We start from the raw sequence: 19088 nt of genomic DNA, 5'->3' as shown, positions 1-19088 counted from the left end.
AGTATATCATGGAGTCAAGCCAAATTTAGCAAAGGTCCTTTGCCGGACTCATCTGAGGAATTTGGGAATGGAAATATATTTACAAGCGTACAGAGAAATTAAATGTCCAGTCTAAAAGATTAATTTTTGGTGTGTGCTTGTGCTGAACACTAGTGGACTATGTTAGAATGCACATTATGCAATGTGCTTAATCCTTATTAGGATTAGACCAAGACTGCCATGGCAACAAAGAGGAATGACCATAGGCTACATGGTCATTCCCCTTTGGATATAGGGGATGGTGTTTTCTCTCCTTAGGATCCATATTATCCAGACACAACAAAACGTTATTTAGTGACTTAAAAATAACATAAATGTGTGGTTATTCATCTGTGCTAGGCCATCTGAACAGTTATCATCTGCAATCCTCTGAAGTGCAGTGCCTCGTTGGAAAGAATGATCTCTTAGGCTGCCTAGAATCAACAGAGCCGGGTGACAGCGGGTGCCTCTCCAAGTGTACACAGATACCAAAATAGGACCTCAGCAGCCCACTATCGCGGCTCAAGCTAAATCGAGGTCTAGATGTCTGAGCTGGTCGAGGGAGTTACACACGTTTGGAACACAACAAACGCGAATATTTGAATGTCTATGGGAGGGATACCTGGCGCACATCCACTAAAAAAGGTACGTTTTGCTATTACCGGAGATACTGGTGACTTCTACAGAAAGGCTGACAGATCAGTTATATTACCGTGTAACCTAGGTTGGAGCTGGTTCTCAATAAATGGAGTCAAGTTTCACCTGAACTGAAAAAGCATGCGATGTCACGTGTCGGTTAACTTCATTCAAACAAATAGTCCGTGCCTTTTCACATTGGACTGTTGGAATTAAACTGCATGACCCTTCAGTGATTTGTGTCAATTGAGACGTATGTGTCTGGATATAAGTTGAATGGTTCGGTTATTAAATAGTAGCCTATTATTAATTTAAAAAAATGCCATAGGTCTTTTGCATAATTCAACTGAGTAACATCAGATGAAACATTTAATATTTCACAAAACTCACACGGTAGCCTAAGGCCTTCTGAACCTCATGTCAACAAGTTATTATTTTCCTTAAGGTGCCAATGTCATCAAAAGGTCAGGAAAGTTACACCTATGAATTCTGTGACACCACTCACCCAACGGAACTCCTGGACACGCTCCGGGAATTCTACACCTGCGGACTTTTCACCGACATAGCGCTCACGTGCGCCTCCGGTCAAGTTTACCGCTGCCACAAAGCCGTCCTGTCCGCGCGCAGTTCTTACTTCCGAGTCATGTTCACGCTTGACATGCGGGAACGCTCGAACGAGCTCATCAACCTGCCTGGTGTAGACGGTGACATCCTCGACGCTCTCATCACCTACGTATACACATCCAGAGTTACCATAACCCAAAATAACGTCCAGAGCCTCCTAGAAGCATCAGACTTGCTGCAGTTCTCCGCGGTCAAGAGGGCCTGTGAGGAGTTCCTTATCCGGCTGCTGGATGTGGACAACTGCCTGGGCATGCACTCCTTAGCAGAGCTCCACGTGTGCGTGGCCCTGGAGAGGGAGGCGCGCAGGGTGATGCTCAGCCGCTTTGAGGAGCTCATCCAACAGGACGAGTTCCTAGAGGCCGACCAGAAGAAGCTCACCACCGTCCTGGCCGCCGAGAACCTCAACGCCTGGCGGGAGGAGCTACTGCTGGAGGCAGTGGTCAGGTGGGTCGCCCATGACCCAAGGTCTCGCCTGGATTGCACCCAAGAACTACTCCGCTGTGTTCACCTGGAGCTTGACGAGACACGCTTCGGCGGCGCGCTGGACGCTGGCCACAGGGCCGTGGAGCTGGGCAGCGAGGAAAAACTCCGCGCCCTGATCCTCCACTCCCTCAAAGCCAGCAGCAAGGGGTTTGCCCTTGGCTGCAAGAAACTAGCCTCCAGTATGTACATCGTAGGTGGCTACTACTGGCATCCACTCTACGAGGTCCACATATGGGACCCCATCTCTGACACCTGGGTTCAGGGCAAAGACATGCCTGACTATGGCAGAGAGAGCTACAGCATCTCACTGCTGGGCCCAAACATCTATGTGACTGGAGGCTACAGAACAGAGACCATAGAGGCCCTGGACACTGTGTGGATCTACAATGTGGATGGCGATGAGTGGGCAGAGGGCTGCCCCATGATCACGCCCAGATACTACCACTGCTCGGTGACTGTGCGGGGGTGCATATATGCCATGGGGGGGTACAGGGGTGGGGCCCCTGCACGGGAGGCAGAATTTTACGATCCACTGAAAAAGGAATGGTTCCCAGTGGCAGACATGATACAAGGTATGAGGAGATTGTCTTTAAATGTGTAGTCCTTGACTCCACAATGTTAAATCCAATATACACTCTTTAGGTATTCAGCCAATTTGCTCCTCACTGTTCACTAGCTGTCTGTTCTATTTGTGTTTGTGTAACCTGTATCAGCTGGCTACCTTTACATGGGATTAGTGAGAAAAAAACGTTGTGTTTGTTAAGTCCTGGCTCTGTAAGTGGCTTGGAGAATGGCTGCATTCAGTGTGCTGGCCTTTTCTCCTTTCTTTTACTTAGTTACAAGTTCGGTCCAGCACTCTAAGAGACTGAGTTTAGCCTGCTCCTATTCCTGTAAGTGGTTTAGACCAAGCCAATTCTAACACCAACTCCAGCTAATTAACACATTGCTTCAGAAACATTGAAGCGAGGGGTGTAATTTGACTGGCGGATGAACTGAAATATCATCATCCAGAATTTAGCCACACACTGTGGCTTTAAACCACACAATAAATTACCTACCAGTTGGACTGCACAGGCATGTCAGTAAAAAAACATCTTCCAACAGAGATCTGGATGTTAATTTGTATTTTGGGTAGTGGAAGTTCAAGGGATTGAAGCCCCCTTGAGTCTTTGGTTTAGCCAGTTAACACTATGTGGCAGTAATCCTGCACAGTCACTCTGTGCAGCTTAGCTGTCCTTGACCCAGTCACATGAACTTAACATGGCCTTGTGGGTAGGACATAGAAAGCAACTTAGAGTACTGCTGAGTTACAGGGTGACTGCTTTTGAGTTGTCTCCAACAATTAAACTCTTTATTTCTGATATTACTTGTGTTTTCATAAGATGTGGTAATGTGCTTTCAGGAGTTGGAAATGCCACAGCTTGTGTTTTGAATGACCGGATCTATGTGACTGGTGGTCACTATGGCTACAGAGGAACTTGTACATATGAAAAAATTCAGATGTACAGACCAGACATCAATGAATGGAGCATTGCAACCATTTGTCCTCATCCTGGTAATACTGTTTATTTAGTAGATATTGGGCTGGTTGCCAGTGCATGGATTAAGCCTAGTATACTCATGAATTAAGAACTCTTTCTAGTCTACTCTAGGACTAGGCTTAATCAGAGATTTTCTAATGAGGATACAGCACTCAAAGAATCCTCCAAAGAAATGCATGGGGTTAGTTTGTAATGCCAATAGTATCTCTACATTGTATGCCTCCTCATTCACTTGAATAGGACAATAGCTGCCTGATATCTGCCCAAAGTGTGTTGCAAGATGGGGATGTACTTTGGCTTCATCCATTTACAGGAAACTGGCTGGAAAATGTCATGCAAAATTTTTCAGATTTTCAAGACAAAAAAGCCAATAATTCACACTGGCAACACATGCACTTTATCAAGAGAGCTTTATTAATGCAGTGAATCTTATGTAACAGTTTTGTATGCCTGCCCTGAAGTATGCCTTAGGGCAGCCGTGGCCTAGTGTGTACATGACCTCACTGTGTGTTCACTAATTTACGGATTGAGATAAATGCAGAGACCAAATTTCCCTCACGGGATCAAAAGAGTATATATACTTATACTTACTTATACTGCCTCAGATCACAAATAAGGCATTGAGATTATATTTTAAAGCCACCATGATAGTAATTTCGGTCATTTTAATGATTCATTTCTCCCCTTTTTTCCTTGCTGACAGAGTATGGGCTGTGCTCGGTGTCCCTGGACAACAAGCTGTACCTGGTGGGAGGCCAGACGACCATCACCGACTGCTACGACCCTGAGCGGGACGAGTGGCGGCAGATGTCCGTGATGAAGGAGAGGCGGATGGAGTGCGGCGCCGCCATCATCAACGGCTGTATCTACGTGACGGGTGGCTACTCGTACTCAAAGGGCACGTACCTGCAGAGCGTCGAGAAGTACGACCCCGAGCTGGACACCTGGGCTATCGTGGGCAACCTCCCCACTGCCACCAGGTCTCACGGCTGTGTCTGTTTCTATGGCGTTTAATACTGGAGTTGGGCATTCAGTGTTACCTTGTGTGGTGCTCAATGTTTCTGGTAAAAGTTAACTTTAGGTTAATGTGATATAGTTATTAACAAATAAGTTTAGGTTAATGTGGTGGTATTTTTTAAGAATAATTTTAGGTGAGTGTGATAACTTTCTGCTAAACCAGCTTAGAGTGTATCTCAGGTGAGAGCTGCAGTCCAGCATGTATTTGAGCCAAAAGGATGCAGCTACTGACTGCCATCTACTGTTGATGAAGGTACACAACCCCAGATTACCTCTGTCATAGCAGGTGCTGTTCTCCTTGTACTTATAGATAAGAAAGTTAAAAAAGTAAATCTACTTTATCAACCAAAATATGCCTTGTTGGCTAATACGGTTAACAGATTGTTGACATCTATACTGTAAATATAGTCATAATACCTAAAAAAAATGCCTTGAATAAGATTAGAGTAAATAGTTCCAACTACTTGATGGCCACAGCTGTACTTTTCATAATAAGATCAATTCTGACACAAAGGCACACTGAAAGATTTTACAATATAGTGTTGGATAGTTAAGACAATTAAGGATGATGTTTTATGCAACCACTGGTAATGCAGCCCGGACCAGTTTAACAGGTTTTGGGGCAAACATTTATTTGTTCTTCTTACTGTTTCTCTGTACAAGCCAATAAGGTAAAATTGTGTACCTGACAAGTTTCGGCTACCTTGCCTCTGTAGCCTTCATCAGAGGTGTCACACACGGAACACATGGAAAAAAGAAAGAAATGGGTATGTAATCTTTCACAACGAAAACTAACAGCAACGGAAAGCAGTGTGTTGTCTTGGGGTCTTAACTTTGCCACAACACCAATAAACATCCCATACGAAGAATTCATCGTAGCAACAGAGTTAGCATGTCAGAAGATAACAAACCAAGGCGACAAAGCTGGTTTACGCAATGAAATAGCGGGGATACTGAAGTCTGCCAAAATTACACACAGGAACACAAGCAGGGAAGAATGGAAGGCTATACAGTCAATAGCCAAAGACAAAACCATCAAAGTGCTACCCGCAGACAAAGGCAGAACAACAGTCATCATGGACACAGAACAATATGAAAAACAAATGATAGACATGCTGGGCGATAAAGACACTTATGAAATCTTAAAGAGGGACCCTACAGAGGAGAAAAAGAAGAAACTGAAGACTCTGCTAAACCCATTAGTGGACGAGAGAAAAATAGACAAGGACAATTACAAGTACTTAGTACCTACAGCCAGTATCACCCCCAGAACATATGGCACCCCCAAAATCCACAAAAAAGACGTTCCACTCCGTCCCATTGTTGACAGCATAGGCTCAGTAACATACAACCTTTCGAAAGCCCTAGTTGAGATTATAAAACCTCTCCTGGGCCGAACAAAGCAACACTGTAAAAATTCAAAGCAACTGGCACAGGAACTAAGCACAGTGAAAGTAGAGGCAGACGAGATACTCATATCCCACGATGTAGTCTCTCTGTTCACAAAAACTCCAGTGGACGTCACAATAAATATAGTGCAGAACCGTCTACAAGCAGACTCAACACTCCGCCAACGAACAAACTTAAAAGTTGAAGACATAGTCCAGTTGCTAACGTTTGTAGCAAAGTCCACATACTTCCTTTTCAGAGGGATCATATACAGACAAAAGGAGGGGTTTGCCATGGGGGACCCCCTCTCAGCCATCATGAGTGGATTCTTCCTGGAGGACCTGGAAGCCAAAGCCATCGCCACCGCTCCCAAAGAATGTAGGTTGACCCTCTGGAGACGCTATGTGGACGACATCTTGGAGAAGATCAAGACCGGCCACACACGAAGACTCACAGACCATCTAAACACCATAGACGAAACTGGAAACATAAAATTCACTCATGAGGAGGAAGAACATAGATCCATCGCCTTCCTGGACATGAAAATACATCACATTGAAGATGGTAGCATCAAGATAAAAATATACAGAAAACCCACACACACAGACCAGTATCTACTATGGGCATCAGAGCACCCCACAGCACACAAGCTATCAGTGGTCCGCACCCTATATGACCATACCAAGGTCATCACTGACAACCATGACAGAGAGGAGGAGGAGAACCACATAAAACAGGCACTCAAAGCTTGCAACTACCCAAACTGGGCCATAAACAAAGGCAAGAGAGAGGTCCAGAGAAATAACAAGGAGGAGAAAAAGAAAAAAGGTTCTAGGCCTGAGAACCTAGGCATGGTCACCCTCCCATACGTCAGGGGGGTCACAGAACGCGTACAGCGAGCGATGAGGAAACACCACATCATCACACCAGTGAAGCCACACATCAAGCTTCGCCAAATCCTAGTACATCCTAAGGATCAGATTCCCCCTGAGAAAAAGTGTGATGTGATATACGAGATCCCTTGCCTAACATGCAATAAAATGTATATAGGAGAGACAGGCCGGCAATTCAGCACACGAAAAAAGGAACACCAGAAAGAATGTGAAAATTATTTCAGACCACTGTAAGAGGGAAAACCATCTTATGAACTGGGACGCAGCCAAGGTCATCAGAACGGAAAGCAACAAATTCCATCGATGGATCAAAGAGGCGGTTGAAATCAGGAAGCGGGCCCCAAAGACTGTGAACCGGGATGAAGGAGCCTACCAGCTATCCCACACCTGGGACACAGTCCTGCAGGGCCGCCCCCGGCTGTATGAAAAACCACCAGACAGCAGAGGGCGCCCAACCCCCCCCCCCCCCCCCCCCTCCCCTCCCCCCCCCTGGAGCACCCCAGGGGACACGGCCATCCCACCACATCAGGTGGGATGGAAAACTCCATATAACACAGCTCAGACGACGTCACACCAACATCACGTGACACCTCTGATGAAGGCTACAGAGGCAAGGTATCCGAAACTTGTCAGGTACACAATTTTACCTTATTGACTTGTACAGAGAAACAGTAAGAATTAGTAAAACAGTAAGCCTAATGAACCTCTTCAATATTTATTTGTTCTGTTTTGTACACGATGCATGCCTTAGCAGAACATACACAAATGCACTAAACCATTTATATTTGTTGTAAAATGTTATGTATTTATGAACTAAAATTTTATTCCTTTTTTACTTTATTGTTGGGTGAGTATACTGTAGTATCTTTGTCTTCTGAATGTGCACTGTTTTCAAACACTAAGGGTGCATTCACACTAGACTGTTTGGTCCAGACCCCGAGTTCATTTGGACCGATGGTTCGGTGATTTTTGCTAATGTGAACGCTGTCTACCGAACCCAGGTACGGACCCGGGCCTGGACCAAGTTCCGCTAGAAAATGGGGGTCTAAGGTACGGTTCCAAAACTCAGTGCAGTTTGAATGGGGGGGGGGGGAGTGAATGCACATTAAGAACCAAGTTGACATTATATTGAACATGGAATGCAATGGCATTTATTGTGCAATAGAATCTTCTACTGGTATCTTCTGCCAGTTAATGTTCTTGAATGTCTCTCAAAATGGTATCCCCAGAGAACCTCTGCTTTTTATTTTATTTAATCAATCAATATTTAATGTGTTTTTAATTGTGAACTGTCAGTATTACCTCCCTGCAATTAATTTCTAGAGTTTTTATTTAAAAATAAAATGACTTCAATTTTGTGCCACAGAACTTTGAACCATGATAGAGAGTAATCACAAAGGCATCCAAAACATACAGTATAAATGTAGCAATCACACAAATGTTTGAATATAGAGCAGTTATGCTGTATCTGATATAAGTGAATGAAATAAATGAAATGGTCAATATGGCTTTTGCATGGAAAATCTGGTATATTTTTAACTGTTCATTAAAATCAAGGTCATGATACATCACATATTAGAAACAAAACAAACAAAAGAAACCAACCGCTCCAAGCCCAGACTTCATTTCAGTGAGAATCTGATGAAGTCCACCTGAATATCAACCTGTGCAACAGAGATAAACAGCAGGTGATTATTCTGTTTATTCTCACTACCACACTTTCCAATAAAAAAAAACATGTAGTTTGCCATCAAACATACAAATATAATACAACTGAAAAATGTTCGTTCATTAATCAGTTGTTCACTCTAAACACTGATCGGTGAAAGAGTCAACACTAAGGGCAGACTGAATGACATGAATGACAGTGTGTGGGGATGACGTGTGACATCAAAACGATTACTTGGGAGTTGTTTTCCATGGTCTGTCTCTCCAGAATTCAAACAATTAAAATGGAAATGGAAAGAAAAGGCCTGCATCATGGAGAGAAGTTCCTGTATATCTATCAAACACACAGGACTAGTCAGAGGAATAGTATGGTGCCTTGTGGAACTGTGTTACAGTACAGTGGTTCTCTGTAGGCACGCTGGCACTTCTTAATTAAAAGCTCAGTCAACATCATGTGAGCATACACCTATTGTTGTGGTCTCAACTCATGAACACTCTGTATAGAAAAAATGCAGGCATCTGAATGAACACCTATAATAGCCTTATACTATTGTGTGTGACATAATGTTACTTTATAATTGGTGACCATGAATCGGTGTGCCTTGGTGTTTTGGTTAGACCTTTGGTGTGCCTTTGCCCCAAAAAGGACAACCACTTCAATCTCCCAGTTAATACAATCTGCTGGACACACTTTACTTGGATGGTCCCCTATACATGGTCTACAGATGCTCAGATTATAACATACTATGGATGGCACTGTTAGTTAAGGTTAGTTAAACGGTTGGGCTTGGTTAAAGTGATGTTCAGTAACTGTTTGATGACCATTTTAAAGACTGCAAAGTCTCTCTCTGTAGGTTAACTATTTAAGTAGAGTACCACCACTCTCTAAAGTGTGTTATGTACTGACACATGACTTACAGATTTCTTTTTATGGAACTTGTATGATGCAGGCAAGTCATATCTTAGCTCTGTGGAGAATAAAAACATAATTTAAAAGAAATATTGGATCCCACTGTCGTTTAGAGAACTGTAAAAACACATCTGAATTCTACGGACATTAAAGTTTACCTGCTATTACTTCCATTTTCACATTCCAGTCATTGGCCTTTTTCTGTATATGCTGAGATAGTTGAACATTGAAAATGTACAATTACAGGCAAAGTGTAAAAATGAACTTTAAAAATTTGTAATTGACAGAATCTGATTTAAAGATATGCTGACTTACTTCCCGTGTTGCCGTTTTGTGAAGAGAATACACAGCTGTTTTTGCCATGGTTATTGCAGTCTTCAAAAACTTCATGTCAATACCTTCATAGAAAAGAGGAATGTTGAATTATAATTGGTATAGCCTACGCCTGACTTGTTACAGTGGCCCAACTAATATCTCACCTTGATTATGTTTTGTGCCAAAAGGAGGATTCATAATGACTGTATCAAATTTTTTTGCAAATGACATTGTTTCAAGAGAACATACATCGCACTGGACCACATCCATGTTTGAGAGTTCAAACTCTTCAACATTTCCTTTGAATATGTCCACTGCGTCTTCGTCAATTTCGAAACCAACACATAACCTAGAACAAGAAACCAGACATGGCCATATATTGACAAAAATCCTGGAAAAAACAGGTTCAGATAATAGCAAGAGGTGTTCTCTTTACCCTGCATCAAGCACTGCAGCTCCAATACTGAGGACTCCACATCCACAACCCAAATCTGCAACCAGCTTACCCTTAATGTCATCAAATGTGTTATGGATGGTGTAAAGCATGCAGCCTGAAATAAATAAACAAAAAATAATTGATCTCTCTTTACTAGACTTCGCATCTAATGTGAGCAATGTCAGGTTTACCTGCTATGTGAGGGCTTGTTGGATACTGTTCAAGTAGAATTTTTGGTTTCTCGAACACGTCCACTTGCTGGAGGCAACTTTCTAGCTCTTTCAATTTCATTGCTGCCCCTACTAATCTTTCGCTACCGCTGTTGATCTGCTTTGGACGAACGAACGCAATGTGGGGTCAGTCAAGTATGTTCAGGCATTGAAAACGGGTCTGCCTGCCTGCTCAACTCCTCACTACATTACTACATTAGCCTACTGCCAAATTATCCTGTACATGGAAAAAGCTGTTAACACGGACTACAAGGCAAGGCACACTTCCGCGAAAAAAGTTATCCTACGTGCAACATGGGACTATGGAACAACTGTTCCGCAAGAAATGGTCCAACGGCAGCTGGTCTTCTTCAGTCGTTGTTTGGTCGTGTTACTTATTATGACCATGCATACCCTTCAGACAGACATGAAGCATATTATCCCTGTCTTTATTTAGTGTGTGGCTTAAATGGCAAGATAAACTGTACCTATTATATATGCAAGCTGTGGATCGCAGGTGATATAAATGCTTATATAGAGTTCACATTCATCATGCTATGTGTATAAAAACATTTTGAGGGAGACCGCTGTCATGCGAAGTAAGCGTGCAAGTAATTAACCTAAAAATAGAACTGCATGGTCATAGTAGCTAGTTAGATAAGCAACCTAGCAGCAATCACATCTGCCCTGCCTCTTGCAAATAATCACATTGCCAGCAGGTTGGTTGTACGACGCTCACGGACCGTATCGCGAGAAAGACCGAGAACGTAGCAACAAGACAACAAAAATAAATTCTGGACAACAATTCAGAGTTCATGATGGCGGCGTCGATGTTACGCCGGGATAAGAAAACAACAGCCGCCACTCTAAAGACAGAACTAAATCGAACTGACAACAGTTCTGGAGTCAGACTACTTCAAGAACTGCTTGATAATGTTTTAAATCCTGAAAAGCCAGCGGCGGATACAGAGGCCCTTGAATGGTGTAAATACCTATTGGCAGGAGGGGAAGGATTCGAGGAGTTCTGCAAGACGGTCCGGTCCTATGACAACGCTACCTTGTGCGGCTTGGTCTGGACAGCCAATTTTGTGGCGTACCGATGTCGGACCTGCGGGATTTCCCCTTGCATGTCATTATGTGCGGAATGTTTTAACAACGGCGATCACACGGGCCATGATTTCAATATGTTCAGAAGCCAGGCTGGTGGGGCCTGCGACTGTGGAGACAGTAATGTCATGCGGGAAAGTGGGTAAGTCGTTAGCTAGCTGGCTAGTGATCAGGGTTGTCATCTATTAACAACGAGCTAATATATTTAGTGAATGTCTGATATGCAGGGGACACACGCAAACCAAAGACAAAACTGTTAAGAAACAAGGGAAGTCACCTATCTTAGTTGGCTTGCTAGGCAGATAGGCGTAATGCTAGTCTGCTAACTTAGCAAGTTGTAGGTGGGAGAGTATGCAGCCCTGCCTTTCCGAGTGACAAAGTTTATTTTTAACTCAGTAAGAGAACCATCGCTGTGTGACAGGTCGTGGTGTCTTTTTGTCTTTTTTACACCTTAGCGTGGGGCATGAGAATACACGTTTATCAAGTTGATTGTCTTTTCATCGGTGTGATCAACAGTTAAATGTCAGAGTTCTGTCAGAAGTCGCGAGGTGATCGCTGTGAAGATGAACTAAATTAGGCCTAGTTATTGTTCTGTTACGTTACTGTACTGTAAATGCATTGTAAAGTGACCCCTACGTTATATTTTCGCATGTTTTCTGTAAATAATATTTTATAGCATCGTAATAATTGCATTCCTTTTATGGTAGTTTCTGTCAATGCAGGGAGACCTGTCATTGTGGATTTCTATCAGGATTATTTATAAGGTCAAATGTTTCTACAACAACATTTTTGTTTAATTTTCCTGTTGTAATATTCATAATGGTAAGAATGTTTGGAATTTTAGTATGTATGAAAACCACTGCTCTGCCTCCATCCCTGTGGGTTAAACACTCCCACTACTACTTTGACAAGTCCAGTAAGACGGTGTGCTGTTGATGTGTGTGACTGACACTGTGTGGTGTTGATGCGTTGCTTTTGGCAGGTTTTGTAGACGGCATCGGTTAAAAACAGGGGAGAATGTTCCCACAGTACCCAGGGACTTGCTGCTGATGTCTGAAATGGTGCTACCTCGCTTCATTGTCAGCATCATACAGTATTTAAGGGATGGATACACAGAGCCAGGTGAAGCCCGGGAGTGGAATACCATAACACTATTTGAGACATGCATGACAGATATTGTACTGTTTTAAAGGTTAACTTCAATTTTGAAAATGTGGATGCAATTCTGCCCTCACCTAAACTACACATAGTAGCCTTTGATATAAGTATTTGATTGTTTAGTTGGCTGTAGTTGTTGTTATGGTTCTGTAAAGTCAGTCTGAATTAGGCCTATGTGTCTTACACCAAATGTAGCTATAGATTTTAGGAAATATGTAAAAAAGTCTTGTAAGTCTTGTATGGTCGGTTTGTCTTACCCTCTATGACACACACACACATTTACTCAGACTCGTCACCAGAGAGGGACCTGCAGAAGGTTCTTCAGCAGCTGGAGCCTCAGATATCCTTCCTGGAAGAGCTTACAAAGATGGGTGGGGCCATGCGGACCGTGCTGACAAAGATCCTGACCAATCAGCAGACCTTTAAAGAACTCAGCATGGGTATGTTGTTTACCCCAAAATGACACATGGAAAAACACCTCTTCTTTAGGATGCTCATTGTGTTTTACAACTTTGCTAGTGATGAACTTGACTTTAATATGAAAGGTCCAGGTACATAATCAATCAAGTACTCTTTTTGTCCAATTCAGAAGTCCTCTTGTGTTTGTTTACAGTCCTGACTATATGGGAAATGTGGTGGCTCTGCCTGAGCCATAAACATCTTCAGTCAATCAGTGCATTGCTTCAGAAGCATGCAAAGGAACAGTGCAATTTCATTGGCTGTTGAGCTCATAACATCAGCCACCATTCACCAGTGCTGTGGACCTTTAAGCATGCTTGTTTGTTGCACTAGTGTCATTGTAAGACCAACCCCTTTGAAATTTGTCAAAACTAATCTAGAGATTTCTTGAAGTCTCGTTGAATTTGACCTTCTGTTGTATCCTTGTTAAATATGACCAGTCCTGAATTCACAGAAATTTGAGTTGAAGGAGAATGTAATGGTATGACATAGGGCTGTAACGATTTACGATTCGAAACCGAAATCGCGACATTCATATACACGATACTGTGTCGCGGTGTGAAAAGGCAGAATCGCGACACACCCTTTCTAGTGTTTCACACAGTGCTTTGCAGCTTATGCGGCCGCAAAAGCAACCCACAACTCCCGCTTTACTTATCGGTAGCCTACGTTGTCCAAAAACAAATAAATAAATAAATAAATTAATTCATACCTCTCCTTGCTTTCATTGTAGACTATGTGTGCAACAGTATAGAAGTAAACCCCCTCTCCTTGCCCCGCTCTCTCTCGCGCTCCCTCCCTCTCACTCCCTCTCCTGCTCAATGAACACGCGCGACTTAAATAAAACATTCACAATCGTGAAAGCAAGGACGCATAGACGACTAGCTAAATTACTATTAAATCACTGCACATATTTGTTTAAAACTCTTGCATTGAAGTTGACTGATCATCTCAATACCAACGTTTCCCAAAAGGGCCTGTCCCAAGGAGAACAAGTATTACCTTGAAACTTAAACACACATGGGGAAACTGAACAGTCCAATCAGTAGACTATGATAGGCTAAGCTATATGCTACTTTGTTTACTATATTACAGCTTAATTAAACAGGTAGAGTTGTAATAAAAAATAGTAGGCCTAGGCTATAGGCTAATCTGCATAAAGTGTGCTGTCATAAATATCAGTCATTCAGAAAAATATTTTTATATCAGGATATAAAATAATAGATATATTATATTGTAATCCTCTGGTGTTCTAAGGGAGGCTATTAAAATGTTATTTAATAAAATGTCTAGCCCCCCCCCCCCCCCACCCCCCCGCCAAAAAAAAAGAAAGAAAAATCGAGATTCGTATCGAACCGTGGGTCAAAAATTGTGATACAAACCGAATCGTGAGGTTGGTGTATCGTTACAGCCCTAGTATGACATCACCACTGTTGTTGCACTATACTCCTTTTTTGGGGGGGGGGGGGGCTTTTTATGCCTTTAATTAGATAGGATAGTGGAGATTGACAGGAAGTGAGTGGGAGAGAGAGTCGGGGTGGGATCCGGAAAGGACCACGGGGCGGGAATCGAACCAGGGTCGCCGGCATACGGTGCAGGTGCCCCAGCCAGTCGCGCCACTGCTGGGGCCCTGTTCTTGCGGTGTTTCGCTTCCTCACTAAATGTCCACGTAGCATTGATGTAGCAGAAGTGAGGGGAGTAATTGAATGATGTGTATAGTCACAGAGTAACACACACCAAAACAGGTGCTGAACTCTGGTGATACAAATAACTGTGAAAATTGAAGAAAAATTTAATTTTCTTCTTATTTTTAAGTACTTGAATGATGACCAGAAGTGTAGCCTAATAAATTATCATTAGGCTAAATGTACCAGTGTAGGACAAAGATCAGGTCAGAACTAGATTGTGCCTAGCCTCTCCCACCAGAGGTTTCATTATATGTAGAAAGGCGAAACGGATTCCTGATAAGCTCTTCTTATCTGTTGTGCTTTATGTCACAGAAGCCTTCCGGAGTCATTTTGCTTCCTTCCTGTTTGATTGGTTGTCAAGTTTATAACCAGGATAAGCCAAAACCATAGTCATAGTAATAGTGATGAGAAATGAAAACTGATAGTCAGCCTTTAAAGTTGCATTGTGCCTTATGTGTTCACATTTTTGTATTCAAGTTCAAACACCCCTGGACAACTGATCACTGGCCTCTTGAAATGAGGAAAATTACTTTTTGAGTTATTGGACAGTTATTGTACATCATTCTATTTTATTACATACACTTAAAATAGAAGCAGTTTATCTGTAGCGGTGGAATCTGTAATAATTTAGTCATGGATAGCCAAGTTTGTAACTGTATACTGTCATATGGTTAATTTATATATTGACTGTATAATATCATACGTTTAATTTATGTAGTAACTGTATAATATCATACATTGAATTTATGTAGTAACTGTATAATATCATACGTTTAATTTATGTAGTAACTGTATAATGTCATACGTTTCATTTATGTAGTAACTGTATAATGTCATACGTTTCATTTATGTAATTTAGATCAGATAATAAAAAAAACACTTTTCTTCTTTATCCACTCACCTCAGGTCAGGAAGAAAACGTGTATGCAAAGAATAACTATGATAAGTATCTGTCTGCACTGAAGAGCTCGGGCCTGGTCACGGTGGAGGAGAAGGGAGCAGCGGCAGCAGCCGCGGCTGGAGGAGGAGGTGCCGAGGCTGGGGCAACAGCTGGAGCAGCGTCCCTAAGCTTACTGGGTGAGGCTGGGCTAACGGCTATTGTAGGGTCTCTTAGCTTACTGGGTGAGGCTGGGCTAATGCCTATTGTAGGGTCTCTTAGCTTACTGGGTGAGGCTGGGCTAACGGCTATTGTAGGGTCTCTTAGCTTACTGGGTGAGGCTGGGCTAACGGCTATTGTAGGGTCCCTAAGCTTACTGGGTGAGGCTGGGCTAACGGCTATTGTAGCGTCCCTAAGCTTACTGGGTGAGGCTGGGCTAACGGCTATTGTAGGGTCTCTTAGCTTACTGGGTGAGGCTGGGCTAACGGCTATTGTAGGGTCTCTTAGCTTACTGGGTGAGGCTGGGCTAACGGCTATTGTAGGGTCTCTTAGCTTACTGGGTGAGGCTGGGCTAACGCCTATTGTAGGGTCTCTTAGCTTACTGGGTGAGGCTAGGCTAATGGCTGGAGCAGGGTCCCTAATGGCTATTGTATGGTATTGTATTGTAGCCACACGACAGGTCACATGCCCATGCAGGTCAAGCCAGCAAGATGTTTGATTTATTTATTTATTTTGTGATGGATGTCATTTTAGGTTGTGTGGTGCAGTAAAACCTTCTTTTATGGAAATCTGAGTTTTTTTTTTCTTCCTTCTTACACATGAAGAATGTTTTGTGGATTATTCTTCAGTTTAAACATGACATCATAAAAATCCTAAACATGAGGATGGCCTCAGAATCTTTAGAAATGTGAAATGTCCTTGTACCCTCACAAGGTATAGAGGAATTAGCTCTAGCCTGTGTTGTGTTTTGTAAGTATGAATGTTAATGGTGTTTCTGTGGTCCTGGACCTTCCATGCACAGTATCCAGAAACAAATGCTTGACAATATTTTTCTCCTACTTCCTCGTTTACAGTGAAACAATTAATTCTCTGGTTGTGTTTTCTACAGGAGCCACTGCTGCTGTAAGCTCTGTTGAATCCAGTAAAGAGGTAGGAGTTTGTCTTTGTTGGCTTGTTTTTGCATAATGTACGAAGGAAGCCGTATGGGCTGCAAACAGTTTGATAGAATATTAGCTACTTAGCAATAGTTTGATTTAGACGGTGTGGTGTGGTTGGGTTTCAGGAGGACCAGGATGGAGGGCAGAGTGTGGGGCAGCGCAAGAGAGTGAAGCTCAGCAGCACCACCAAAGGTAAGGGTCACGCTCTGCCCACACCTCTCTCACAGATCACCCAGGGACCGCTCACGGACCTCACATGGACCTCACACAGACCACCTACAAACCGCTCACAGAGCACTCGCGGACCTCACACGGACCACTTACAAACCACTCACAGATCACTCACAGACCTCACACGGACCACCTACAAACCACTCACAGATCACTCACGGACCTCACACGGACCTCACACGGACCTCACACGGACCTCACACGGACCTCACACGGACCTCACACGGACCTCACACGGACCTCACACGGACCTCACACGGACCTCACACAAACCACCTACAGACCGCTCACAGACTTCTCAGACAGTACACAGACCACTTACCGACTTCACAGACGGTACACAGACCACTTACAGACATCAGACGGCTCACAGACCCCATACAGACTTATCAGACCGCGCACAGACACTCAGACTTCATAGACGTCACACAGACTGCTCATAAACCACTCACAGACTTCCCACATTCTTCTCAGACCACTGACACTTTCACAGACCAGTCAAAGACCGTTCACCGACCTTTCAGGCTGCCAATGGATGATCTTTCTCTCTCACGCTCCTCTCATAGACCACTGACCGACTGCTCAGGCCACTCCCAGTCCTCCCACAATCCACTTAGAGATCGCTCACGGTCTGATACTTCTGCAGTCTGCCACAGTTCTGCCCATGCAGTCCCCCAGGCTCACAGAACTCTGATGGTCCTCTCACAGATCGCTTGCAGTCTCAATTACAGACCCGTTACAGACCATTCAACTTGTGGCCCTTTTTTTGGAGCAGAGCGTATTGGCAGGTTTTCATTTGGGTGATGAGAGAAGTTCGCATTACAAAGATAAGGGGGGTTAGAATAGATTCCGCATGTCCCCTATGTGCACAAGATTAGCTTGTTTAGCTGTAGTTGTTGTAGAGGGGAGAATATGTGTGTGCATGTGCTGTTCTGCAGAGTGCACCGTCTCTGCTGGAGAGAGGGGGGAGAGAGAAGAAGAGTGAGAGAGAGATGGAGGGAGTGTGTGAGTGTATGATTAGTGTAAGGGTGATGTGCTTGTTTGGATGCTGCGTGTGCTGTTCGGGTGTTCTGGGAGCGCACTGTCTCTGAGAGTGTGAGTGTGAGGTTAGTGTGATGGCGATGTGCTGTGGTTATGGTGCTGTGGGAGCTAGAGGCGATTGCTGAGGCCTGAGGCGATAGTGCCGACTGTGCTCTCTGTCTCCTCATAGTGCTGCGTCTGGTGGTCTCACCATAGAGTCTTCCGTCTTTGTATTGCTCTTTCTCTTACACACACACTTTTTTCCCCCCTCTCTCTCTCTCTCTCTTGCCCCAATCTTCCTCCCTCCCTTTTTTTTCTTTCTTTCTTTCTTTTTTTCTTTCTTTCTATCGCTCTCCCCCTTTCTCTCTCTCTTTCTCTCTCACCCCACTCTCTTTTTCCTCAGACCCATCGATCATGGACACTCTGAAACACAAGTGTTTCTTAGAGGAGTTGCTGTTCTGGACGATAAAGTACGAGTTCCCCCAGAAGATGGTCACTTTCTTGCTCAACATGTTGCCCGATCAAGACTACAAGGTATTCCACTTTAGACTTCTCAAATTCAAATTCTCAAATTCAAATTCTGCTTTATTATCATGGCAAATAGTTAGACATTTGTATTGCCAAAGCATACATTGAACATACAGGTATAAGACATGGACATAACAACAGACAAGAAATGTATCAGTGAATTATGTGCCTAAACAGACATTTATATAGGCAGCCTATAGTATGAATTATCGTAATGTCATTTCATTTTTAAACAGAGGATAGTGAGGGTGAGCGTGTGTGGCTAGAGATGTGTGTGTGTGTGTGTGTGTGTGTGTGTGTGTGTGTGCGTGCGTGCGTGTTTCTGTGTGAGGATGGCAAGGATGACATTTTCTCCCTCTGTCATGGTTGTCTTTGCCACAGCATTTCTTAAAACATACTGAGCAAAATGCACTAAACGAACAGATGCTTCTTAAAATATTCTGAACAAAACCACACATAAGTGGAAACATCATATAGGGGTTTTCATATGCTGACACTGAGCCCGCAACTGAAGCGCTCCATTCCCGTAGCGCAAAAATATTTTTAGCAGATGGGTCTAATTTTTTCAAACGTACGCACTGCAATCACGTCTGGTGTAGCCAGGTCCGTTGTCAACTTTATAGTGGAAGCTGATTGTTGCAGCAGACGCTATGCAAACGTAACGCTTCAGTTACATGCCTGGTGCAGGCTTCCTTTTAGGCGATAGATATGAATTTGAAATAGA

At 43.4% G+C, this 19088-nt stretch overlaps 3 protein-coding genes across 6 annotated transcripts in view; 2 read left to right on the top strand and 1 right to left on the bottom strand.

Annotated features, from left to right (window-relative positions):
- The first annotated feature begins 389 nt into the window (after positions 1 to 389).
- Positions 390 to 4357, top strand: klhl23 (kelch-like family member 23). Its single transcript, XM_042077327.1, has 4 exons — positions 390 to 663; positions 1100 to 2333; positions 3164 to 3316; positions 4006 to 4357. The coding sequence occupies exons 1-4, from the start codon at positions 622 to 624 to the stop codon at positions 4314 to 4316; spliced, it is 1740 nt and encodes a 579-aa protein (XP_041933261.1). The 5' UTR covers positions 390 to 621; the 3' UTR covers positions 4317 to 4357.
- Positions 4358 to 8106: 3749 nt separating this feature from the next.
- Positions 8107 to 10442, bottom strand: mettl5 (methyltransferase 5, N6-adenosine). The gene is made up of 7 exons (XM_042077546.1): positions 10122 to 10442; positions 9931 to 10045; positions 9659 to 9843; positions 9495 to 9577; positions 9338 to 9389; positions 9188 to 9237; positions 8107 to 8265 (listed from the first exon to the last, which is right to left on the bottom strand). The coding sequence occupies exons 1-7, from the start codon at positions 10219 to 10221 to the stop codon at positions 8224 to 8226; spliced, it is 627 nt and encodes a 208-aa protein (XP_041933480.1). The 5' UTR covers positions 10222 to 10442; the 3' UTR covers positions 8107 to 8223.
- Positions 10443 to 10680: 238 nt separating this feature from the next.
- The window catches only part of ubr3 (ubiquitin protein ligase E3 component n-recognin 3), a 75821-nt gene continuing 67413 nt past the window's right edge, over positions 10681 to 19088 (top strand). For all 4 annotated transcript variants that reach the window (XM_042077226.1, XM_042077217.1, XM_042077207.1 and 1 more), the window contains exons 1-7: positions 10681 to 11388; positions 12229 to 12368; positions 12692 to 12844; positions 15458 to 15628; positions 16537 to 16577; positions 16711 to 16777; positions 18240 to 18370. In XM_042077226.1, the coding sequence (XP_041933160.1) occupies positions 10955 to 11388; positions 12229 to 12368; positions 12692 to 12844; positions 15458 to 15628; positions 16537 to 16577; positions 16711 to 16777; positions 18240 to 18370 (1137 nt within the window). In that variant the 5' untranslated portion in view covers positions 10681 to 10954. The remainder of the gene's footprint in view (positions 11389 to 12228; positions 12369 to 12691; positions 12845 to 15457; positions 15629 to 16536; positions 16578 to 16710; positions 16778 to 18239; positions 18371 to 19088) is intronic.

Source organism: Alosa sapidissima, chromosome 2 (assembly GCF_018492685.1).
Source record: "Alosa sapidissima isolate fAloSap1 chromosome 2, fAloSap1.pri, whole genome shotgun sequence".
Taxonomy (NCBI): Eukaryota; Metazoa; Chordata; class Actinopteri; order Clupeiformes; family Clupeidae; genus Alosa; species Alosa sapidissima.
This window is presented reverse-complemented; position numbering and strand designations above follow the sequence as displayed.

What these genes read in the sequence shown, in the direction of transcription:
- mettl5 (XM_042077546.1), bottom strand. Translation starts at nt 10,221, where the DNA reads ATGAAATTGAAAGAGCTAGAAAGTTGCCTCCAGCAAGTGGACGTGTTC. An exon ending in TGGCACAAAACATAATCAAG is followed by an intron (nt 9,578 to 9,658) that starts GTGAGATATTAG and finishes TTTTCTATGAAG; the next exon opens with GTATTGACATGAAGTTTTTG. An exon ending in ACAAAACGGCAACACGGGAA is followed by an intron (nt 9,390 to 9,494) that starts GTAAGTCAGCAT and finishes CAACTATCTCAG; the next exon opens with CATATACAGAAAAAGGCCAA.
- klhl23 (XM_042077327.1), top strand. Translation starts at nt 622, where the DNA reads ATGTCTATGGGAGGGATACCTGGCGCACATCCACTAAAAAAG. An exon ending in AGTGGCAGACATGATACAAG is followed by an intron (nt 2,334 to 3,163) that starts GTATGAGGAGAT and finishes ATGTGCTTTCAG; the next exon opens with GAGTTGGAAATGCCACAGCT. An exon ending in AACCATTTGTCCTCATCCTG is followed by an intron (nt 3,317 to 4,005) that starts GTAATACTGTTT and finishes CCTTGCTGACAG; the next exon opens with AGTATGGGCTGTGCTCGGTG.